We start from the raw sequence: 10776 nt of genomic DNA, 5'->3' as shown, positions 1-10776 counted from the left end.
CAGGCCTGTGATGTGTGCTTTGTTGGCTAATTGGACAAATTATTCGATGCTGTTGTCGTTGAAAAGTTATAAAAGAGGAATATATGTCAGCACAATGGCAGAAGAATGGCAATATGCGTCTTTCAATATATCTTGAAAAAATATATTTAAAAAATATATTTTGATAAGAGAGAGATAACAAGGCCAATAAACATTATCTAATGATGATAAAATTGTAGCAGCATAGTATGGAACACTTTTGCTAGATAGCGCCTGTAGTCTGTGCTATTTTTTGATTATTTTTCTATTGCTAGATGACGCCTGTTGTTTGTGCTACTAGTACAAATGTGCCATAGATATCTTATTTTATAATTATATTCATAATTATATAATATATTTTATATAAAATGATGCACTTGGAAACACTACCTGCACTAGAAGGTGCAAAAGTAATTGTTATAGATGAAGGTGAGTTATTTCTTGATCAGATATAGAATCTGGATCAATCTATATATCTTTTATTAACTAAATAAATTTGTATTTTACAGGATTAGATGCAATGCATGCAAAATCATTGATAGCTGGATGGCTCTACACATGGAAAGAAAAAGATCCTAACTGTAGTATCGATTTGTTATCATTCTCTGATCCAAAACTTTGGTATACCAATGAACCTGAACCGCTTACATCCAAGAATATACACTTACATGATTATTATAGCATAGATATAAATGAAGTTACAAAGAAAGATGTGGAAAATCTTGAATATATACTTAAAACTATCAAGTTGAAACCTCAAAGTACAGTTATTGTCAGTTGTTTGAGTTCCTTGGTTCTATATGCGGGCCTAGCAAAAGCTCTGTGGTTTATTGAGAAATTAAGTAAACAGGTATCACAACTTGTCTGCATTTATCGAAGAGATTTTATACAAAATAAAGTTCCTGCCATTGAAACTTTGGGCACTACATATGTTAAGTTACACAAATATACTGGTATTTGCCCTATAAACAGTTTGATCTATATTGTAGAACTTATTCATAGAAAATTTGGCGGTTCTATAATATCTCAAACAGAGATTGTAAAACAGGACATTGTATCTTATCAAATTAGTGCTGAAAAGTTTACAACAGCAAGTGTTCGCAAGTTAGATCAAGCAAGTACAAATCCACCAATGAAGATTGAATCATCGTTTAGAATAGAAATGAATGCTCGAGAGATGGAGCAAAGAGATAAAACACCTTTACCTTATACTTTGAATACAATAAATACATCCAAGATACTTTATCATCCAGACGATATGGACGATATAGATGAAGATGATCCTGATGATGATCTATGTTTTTGAATTTACTTTTCCAAAGTAAATTTTTTTTTGTTAACAGATTTATAACAAAATAATTCAAAATTACATGGATTACAATTATACATTTTTTTAGACCATATCACTAAGGCAACATCAGAAAATCATTACAACTGAAATTTGACAATAAAAATTACATTATTTTATTGGTGCAGTGTGTGTATTTGTGATTCATGTATATATAAGATATGTTTGAAAATGATTTCATATTATTCCATATATGTAAAGCAATTGGAGAATTATCCTCATATAAATTTTAATACGCTTCTAGCTATAATATAGATCATGCAGTTAATGAAATGATCAATTCTCCTCTTTAGTTACTAGAAAAGTAAGGTATTTTAATTATAAATTGAAAGAACTAATAAAAACTAAGAATTTTTTAAGGATAATTTAATAAAAGAAATTCCATTTCTGATATAATTGTCGTGTATTTATTATTTATCAACATATACATAGTATACATGTACAGAGATTCATTTTATTAAACAATTTAAACACGACACACAGTTCAATATAAAGAATGAAATTAGTTCAATAAAAAGAATTATACAGTTCAATAAAAAGAATAAATAAAAATAAATAAAAAAAATTTACAATTAATATTTCATAAGTTCCAAGATTCACGATATACATAATTTTATCGATACTATTTTTTATCATAGTAATTAAAATTATTAATTTTTCATATATGTCTCAAATATTAATTTGGAATAAAAAGAAGAGTATTCAAATATTCAATGTAAAACACTGCAATAATAGATCAATCAAAAACTAAATTAAAAACTAAATTAAAGACTAACGTTTATATAAAATTTTTGGCTTCATCTCAAAATCACTATTTGCGTCATTCCTATCTTCAATTAAATATTATTACAGTATATAATAATCAGGGCAATTAAAATATTCATATATAAAAATAGCTTTCTCTTGATAAATTTTTTACATTGAATGAATGCAGTATGTAATATACTAACCACAGCCTGTAATCATTTTACACAAAATTACAATGAAATAATTAAACTGAATTGTAATACTGATGCTATTTCTCGATAAATAATAGGAACCTATCATTATTGTGCAATCTAAACTGTGCCGCATTTTATTTCACGCCGATATCAGAGAAAAGTGCGTCAATAAAAAAATTTATATAATAAAATTGCAATTTTACTATTATAACTCAATTATTCTCACTTAAATATATTCATTATTTAAAATATAAATACAAATAAAACCTAATTTTGCCTATCTCGCAGGAAAAGTTCTGCATATGGAAATTTAACTATGCATTGAACGTATACAGAAGATTTTCATCACAAAAATGGTGCGAACCATCAATATGTTGTAAAACTCTGCTTTCTAATAAGCAACGTCCGTATTGTACGGCATCCTCTCGATTGTTGACAACGCCGACTTGGATTAGCCAGTTGACCAGATCTGTCCCCGAAAAGACTCCTTTGTATACTCTTAATAATCGTCTACGGCACATCGATATATGTGCTCGGCATGCATCTAAATGACATTGATTGAACTGCTCTCGAATCGCTTTTACTTCCGGGCTAAGAGCTTCCTCACAAGGAAGTTGTAGTTCTTTTCCTGTCAACATTATAAAACATTATCGAACATGTGTCAATCAATAAGTTGTTTCACAATGAGTAGAATATAAATTTATATGCAATATTACTTTCTCATTTTGCGTATCTGCATCTTGTATGTCTGCAAATATACATACGCGAATACAAATGAATTTGTGAATCTCGTAAAATATAAAATGTATTTTATAGCATAAATCCGTACCAGAGCGCCATTTTCTGCATATTTGTTGCAGCCAACATCCCAATTTACCCAGACTTGGGTCTAATCCAAAGACGGCAAATGCTATTAACGATTGTCCAAAGTTCAACGCCACATCCAAGAATGCAAGTTCAGCATAAATGCCAGTCAATTGTTCCATTATTAGTGTCCCTATGGAAATCGATAATCCCTGTAATATGTCGAAGTTAATTTATAGCAAACTGAATAAAGTTACGTATGCGTGAAATGACAGAGTAATAATTTACGTACAATGAACATCGAACACAAAAGTAAAATGAGGAAAACGAGATGTCGCAAAATTTGCGGATCGTCAGCTGCATTTGTTTCGTTTTCTTCGCAATTATATTCTTCCCCATCATTTCTGCATGTTCCATTCGGACAACCATTTTGAAATTCACAGCCAATTCTGAAAAGGTTTATGTCATTATCAATTTGCACCTTTCTATATACATTTGCATATTTTCATTTAACTTACACAGGCGTATTAATTAACGGGGAGACTAAATCTTCCACGTCTACTACATTTCTCTCACAACTTTCCACTGTAGAATTTTCTACATTGTTCTCTAGATGCTCAAACGACGTCGCAGTGTGCCTTCTTTGATATCTCTGTTGTAAGACCAGACAACCTAAAGTCACTGTGTAGAAAAAATAATTATGAAAATACCTTTGTGTGTTTTAAGATCTTGAATATATGTCTTTACAATGGCATGTGATAAGCAATTTAAAAAGATGATTATATTTTAAAATCTTCAATAAATAAATGATAAAGATGTGAAATTGACACATTTTGCGTCAGAACGAACCTATAAAGCAAAATATCAATATAAAAGAAGTCACCGCAGCTTGATATCTTCCCAATTGAAAATTTGGGTTTTGAAAATCCAGATCAGACTGACTCGGTGCAACAATGCTGCATGTTAATGCTGCCAGCAGAAGTGGTATTCTGTAAATCACATATTACATAAATATTGAGCGCAAAAAGTTGTATTTAAATTATCATGAAGAAACTCATATTCGTACCCCCATCCAATAGGATAAATCCATTTCAGGAAATGTTCAACGAAAGACAATGACCGTGAACTTAGAAATAATAATGTTGCTGCAATTGTAGCTGTCCACACTCTGCCTGCATATACACCAGTAGTTATCAGAATAAACTGTATATACCTGTAATTAATAAACAAGATTAATAACAAAACTTTATTTAGTATAGGTTTGCCAAATATAAAACTTTAGTCACCATAATTTTGTCTGATGACCATTTGGATCAAGGGTTGACCAAATTATCACACCTATCGCTGTTAGAAGCTGAAAATGTATAGAAAATATTTTATACACAAAATTAAGTTGAGAATACAGAAACGTGCTCAATAATTGATGTACATACCTGTGCAATTATAAGACACAGAGTGCATCGGTGAGTAACTTGATTGTATCTTTTTCGTCCAAATCCAAGGAAACATATCAACAACCAAATACAAGCTGCTGCTGATGCAACACTCGTATCAAAGGAGAAAACGTTCAACTGCCGTGCATAATTAGCCGGTGTAATTCCAGCGCGAACTGCATTGATCATTTTAGCCGATACAAACATGAGCGGGGCGGAAAGAAACGTACAAGCCACCATCGCCGACGCGATTAAATCAATCTCGAGATTATATTGTAAAGTGAAAATAAACAAAGCTGGCGCAGTCGGGATGGTACCGTATAGAAAGCCATACGTGCTTAGATCTGTCGTTTTATTGACATCATCGCCGGCGTTCAAGAGAATAACAGACTCTCTTATGACTAGAGGTAGAACTAGCAGTTTGACTAAGATCAATATACCTGGCATAACCAGCGCGGTGCCTTTCAATTTATGCACTTTTCCCACCATCATTAAGCCAAGGAGGAACAATGCGTTAGCGGAGAAAGCATTGCCGAACACTTCGAGAATCGAGGCGAGCAAACGTGGTACATTGTGCCTGAAGATCAGATTCCCTACTATCCCCAGGACTGTCATAAACAATACTGGATTCATTACAACACCTTTCATGATGGAGTAAACCATATTTCTACAATTTGCGTGCTCCTCCACACGACGTTTGCCTATTTCCAGTAGTACAAAGCCAATTGGATTTAAAATAGCTAATGATATAGGAGCCATCAAATACAAGTATGCAGCATATTCCGGATGTGTTTTTCCATATAGAGCAGCAACTGAAATGACAATATATACAGCATAAAGCATTGGATGTAGAGAACATTATGGAACTGTGCTCAGACATGAAAATTGTATTGTACTTACTCATTGGATATCCAATAGCAAAATCATTGCTTTGAGTAGTAAATATTGCAAAGAGTGCAGCACGTCCAGGATTTGATGGTTTTTTAATTACTAATGAAACTATCAGTACTGTAATAAATACACAACTTTTGGCAATCAATACAGCAAGCAGGAATTTCCAATTAACCAATGTGAAGTCAAGTTTTGCCAATGACATGAAAATTAAAGATGGCAAAGCAAAATTGCCAACAAAAGTGTTCATGCCATTTGCTGCAGATTTGGTTATCACGCCAAATCTTCCTGCTATGTACCTGTGAACATCCATATGAACATCCTCTGTTATTAAGATAGTTTTTATTTAATTAAACCCAAAAATATTGCACAGTTTTAAAGATTTAACATATAAGTACATATTTCAATTTTTAGTAGCTTTTTAAATATTTGTTCCAATAATTAAAGAATCAATAATCATAAAAGTGAAGAAAAATGATTCTTACCCACATAATATAATACCAAAGCACTGTATCAACGCAAGATATAAGTTATCTATTGGTTCATCCTCCGTCTTTGCATAATAACTTGTATTTGATAATAAAGATGTCGATAGAATGCTTTCTTGGTTAGTCTAAAAAATATACACATCTTATATTAGCTTGCAAGCAATACAATATCAATTTAAACTTAGTTTATATACCATTTTCTCGCTGCATGAAAAAAATTATCATCTCTTTAATATATCTTAATTAGTGTCATAAAAATGATCCTCTTAAGTGATGAACTCATAAGGTGTCATCTTCATATTTCCTTTGAAATCAGTGAAGAATTTGTATATTTCAACATCACAAGCACAATCTGCAACCAAAAATGTTTTTCAATCTTTCATATAATTCTAATCTTCCACATTTGTTCGATTTATATTCCAATAGTTTGTAACATATGCTCAAATGTTACTCTAATTACACATATACACTCACAAATATGCAACTCATATAAAATTAGTGTTTTGTTGACAGAAAATAAGCGACAAACTATTAGCATTTCTGATAATTGATCTAACATTTAATCAATTTGAAACAATGATATTGCACAAATTACCTAAAATGTCACTAAAAAATATTAGTCAATCAAAATACATATTTGGATTTTCTTGAAGTGAAGAGATACGGTAAAACAACGAAAAATCTTGGTATTCCATGAACATTATATGAATATTAAAGATAAAAGATGATTAGATCGCTATCAATCGGTTCAGGGACGAGTCCGGCATAACGCAGGCTACGTTAGACACGCGCAGCAGGTATTCATCACGCAGTCGCGAATATTCGAGACTCGCCAAATGCGCAAACGCATTACAATCCAACATCATATGATTTGCGTCAGATAACTACGTGTCTAGATACAATTCACAGTAAGCTTTTTAATTACTCAACTTTGCCATCATGCAAATTTTGCCAAGACGTGAGAGAAAATGCAAGTCCTGCACATTTGTTCACACATTATTTTTCACATAATTTATGCATACTAGAAAGAAATATAATGCTAATAACATTCGTTTAGTATTCACCGTACTTGTTTAGTATATTTAATACTCGTAATATTAATTTTTTATATTTGTGTTTTAAATGAAAAATTAAGTAGACTAAACATATGGAATATCTATTTTATAGAATATTTAATTATATTTAAATATATTAAAGCAATTTATATGTATAAGTAAACATTTAGCAACCAAAAAATGTATCAGTATAATTTTTCATATATGTTAAAAATTATTTAAATATACAGTACAAATAAAAAGTGATATCTTATTAAAATATTAAGAATATTGCTGGAAATTAGTCATTAATGTTTTGGTATAAAATTGAAAGGATCTAGACTGCATCATTCTCAGTTATCAGTTGGTGATAAGATTAACAATTTATATGATGCAAAGCAATCAATAAAACAACAGGCTATTTCCTAGAACCTTCGACTATGAACTCGACTTTGCTTTTACCAATTGATAAGATATTATCAAATGATTAAAATAAAAATTCGAATTCTGATCCAATTGTTTATTTTTATCATTAGTCTTCTATATTTTATTAGATGACTTTTCTATATTTTAACATGTATTTTGTATAAGCTAACATATTTTTTAAATCATCTAACATTTTCAAACCTTAATAATTTTTCTAATTTTTCCACTATCTACTTTAACTTTTTACAGTCTCATGTCCACCCTATTACTGATGTTCTCTACTTGAATTTGTACCAATTGCGCATAATATTTTAATTAAATGTTAAATGTTACACATTCCTTCAAATACATCGTAATAAATTCAATAAGAACTTTATATCACATATGTGCTATCAATGTAAGCACAAAAAACATAATGTTTAGTATATGTATTTTATGGATAATAAATGCGTTAAACACATAACATGATAAAAATATCTCAAGAATATAAAAACTTAGAGATACTAAATTTTTTAAACGCGCCTTTTAAAACGTACTGTTACATATATCTTTAACGCGCAGTATGTCTATATATTTGTGTAATTAAGATTGCTTAATTAAGATTTCTTAATAACAATAATATTAAGCAAGAAAACAAGTTTAATGAATTTTGGTTTTATCACATTTGGGCTGCTAAATATTTTTTACTTCAAAATTCTTTTTTACGTTTTTCATATGTCTATTTGTATATTTTAAATGTAAATTTGAGAAAATTGTCATCACATACATGTTAATGACACATAACAGTATACTAATGATATCATATACCTATATGTGTTTTCCACTCGGCAGTGCGGCGAAATTGCGTCGCAATTTTACAATTCAACGGTGCATTGCAACATGCTATTTTTTTTGTACAGCTTTTTCCTTGAACCATATAATTTCCAACATGCACTTTTTATCCACATTCTTCTGCAACACCAACGTGTGCTGTTATTCGTGCTTACGCAAGCAACTAGATATAATTGCAATCTTATACAAACGTTCACACGTCAAATGAATTTTCTTTAACTGCTGAAACAATATTTTGTTGAGAAGCTTATCTCCAATTTCTTTAAAAATACGTAAACTCTTTTCTCCTTATAGGTACTTATTTATTTTATTTTTAACAACAGTTCTGGAAAATAAAATTAGGTACATATGTATTTGCAAGCATAATGAAGCATCAAAGGCAAATTTTAAAGGAAAAGATATCCATATATTAAAAAAAGATTTTAAAGAAATGTCGATAATTAATGTACATACATATCTCCAGTGAACAATCAGTTCTTGCGAATTACGTCATTGTGACTGTATATGAGTCATCTTCGGGTGAAACAAAGAATCGTTGTATCAATTATTTGCAATGGTGTCTCGATAAATTACAAAAGATAATGAACACTGAGTTTCTGTTACCAATTGATTTCATGTTGTTAATGTACCTTTGCTATCGTCGATTGTAAAACTCATTAGTAAATGCAGTTCTGAATAATACCTAGATAATTAGATTTTGATTAGGCAATTTAATAAACAATTTATACTGCATTCTCCTGCTATTATATAATAATACAATATTAATAAGAATGTGCTAACATAAATAAAATAAATATAATTTATTATACTCATGTTATATAAAGTCTGATATCTGAAAAAAATAACGTAATAATAATATGACCACATAAGCTGCTAGCAAAGTTGAGTAAACTTGAGTAATGACGCACGAGCGTCTCTCTCTCACTCTTTTAGCAGATATGCCAATGGCTAAAGACGCAACGTTTTAAAAGATTGGCTCGAAAACGTTAATATGCACGCTGTAACAGACAAACAGTAAATGCACAATATTCTACGCAGCAGACAGAACATTGCAATTGGTCTGTATCCAATTCTCATGAGTGAATAAAGTAAACTGCGTCGTAGCTCTAATGAGGTCATAATAATCGCACAGCCGATAGTTGGCATATTTAACGTCAACTCTATACCGCTTAAAGAGCTCGTTCCTAGAATTTTCTTTTGCAGTATTATTTGTATATAAGACATAAAATAAAACAAGCTCACATTCGACATTAAAATAATCTGCAGTCGTATGCAGCTTACGCCAGTATTGTGTTCAACGTAACATATTCGCTTTAATCTCGAAGATACCTGGAAGTTATTCGCGTAAGAACTTACGTAATATGTTGCAAGCGGACTTTGTAATGTTTTCAGTTTTGGCAACTTCCGCGAAAAGACAGACTATAACACTTCAAGCGTCTGCGTCGCACTAATCAAAGCTGTATAATCGCATGCCGTTGAAGGTCTTTCGAAATAGTCGCTAAAGATATTTAAAATAGATCAAAGTAAATCACGAGATTTGATCAGCACGGTTTTTCCGCGTTATCCAAAGACTAATTTAAATCGAATAATTGATACCTTTTTTAAGATAAAGCGAGATTTCTTCCATTCGTGGCAATATTAGACTTCAAGTTGTGTAGTTCATTAAATTAATATCAAAGTCCATCCTTTATCACATCTTACCGCTTTCATTTTTAGTCATCAATTTATTCTGGTATTTCGTGGGAGTTAGTCACCGCGAACGTGACGTCACAAGCCATCGATTGAGAACATTCACCGCATCGCATTCGTATGCATAACGCGAACAGCTGAGAAATAATTTCGAGAGACGCGACACCGTCGACCAATTATATTAAACTGTGACCTCGTTTCTCACCTTTAAGCTTACCCTTTATGGCGTAAGATCCGATCTTTTAAGATGCACCTTATGGATTGTGTGTGTGGGTGATTGCATGCGTAAGGAATAAACACACATTAATCTATATATTCTAACGGTAAATAACCTTTAATCCATTAAAGCTTATAATCCTCTTTAACTGTACGCTTGAGCAACATTTCTCGTAAACAGTGGAAAAACACCTAAGAAACTTAATTACGTGGAAATCCATTTAAGAGATTTTCTATTTCGTGTAAGTATATATTTATAATTATTCATAAAAATAGATTATATGAATAATTAAAACTAACTAAAAATTATTTCTCTAAACTTTTTTTGTTATTTAGGTGTCGTCATGAAATGCGTGTCAGCATTGTTGTGACAATCTTCAGACTTATATAGGATTTGTCAAAACACGATGATTATGCGCATATAAATAAAAAAAGAAAAAAAATAACTTTCGATTTGTAAGGTTTAAAGAATGTGTGCACAACATCTGTGATGTCTCCATTTTCACCGTAGGCTCAACCGGAAGTTGAAGTAGCAAGAAATGGACATAAATACTGTAATGCGATCGGTTGTTTACCCTCTTTACACATGTGCGCGGCCACTGTCAGATGCAAGGGATGAATGGGGTGTGCAGGAATGCGTCGCTGTAAAACGACCTA

General features: G+C 31.2%; 2 protein-coding genes across 4 annotated transcripts; one reads left to right on the top strand and one right to left on the bottom strand.

Moving 5' to 3' along the window:
- The first annotated feature begins 262 nt into the window (after positions 1-262).
- On the top strand, positions 263-1887 carry Elp5 (Elongator complex protein 5). Its single transcript, XM_012372085.2, has 2 exons — positions 263-447; positions 528-1887. Exons 1-2 carry the CDS (start codon positions 387-389, stop codon positions 1322-1324), a joined length of 858 nt encoding a protein of 285 aa, XP_012227508.1. The 5' UTR covers positions 263-386; the 3' UTR covers positions 1325-1887.
- On the bottom strand, positions 1751-8954 carry anchor (integral membrane protein GPR155 homolog anchor). Of its 3 annotated transcripts, none has more exons than XM_012372042.2 (13): positions 8668-8954; positions 8191-8539; positions 6118-6275; positions 5921-6048; positions 5445-5734; positions 4545-5356; positions 4398-4465; positions 4178-4324; positions 3961-4100; positions 3630-3792; positions 3404-3560; positions 3137-3323; positions 1751-2935 (listed from the first exon to the last, which is right to left on the bottom strand). In XM_012372042.2, the coding sequence occupies exons 3-13, from the start codon at positions 6118-6120 to the stop codon at positions 2622-2624; spliced, it is 2409 nt and encodes an 802-aa protein (XP_012227465.1). In that variant the 5' UTR covers positions 6121-6275; positions 8191-8539; positions 8668-8954; the 3' UTR covers positions 1751-2621. The 3 variants fall into 3 exon arrangements, with proteins under 3 accessions (XP_012227465.1, XP_012227463.1, XP_012227466.1); XM_012372043.2 differs by lacking the exons at positions 8191-8539; positions 8668-8954 and adding exons at positions 3024-3055; positions 6519-6737 and having other exon boundaries at positions 2804-2935; XM_012372040.2 differs by lacking the exons at positions 8191-8539; positions 8668-8954 and adding an exon at positions 6519-6734.
- Positions 8955-10776: the final 1822 nt, after the last annotated feature.

This window comes from Linepithema humile, chromosome 5, assembly GCF_040581485.1.
Source record: "Linepithema humile isolate Giens D197 chromosome 5, Lhum_UNIL_v1.0, whole genome shotgun sequence".
Lineage (NCBI taxonomy): Eukaryota > Metazoa > Arthropoda > Insecta > Hymenoptera > Formicidae > Linepithema > Linepithema humile.
This window is presented reverse-complemented; position numbering and strand designations above follow the sequence as displayed.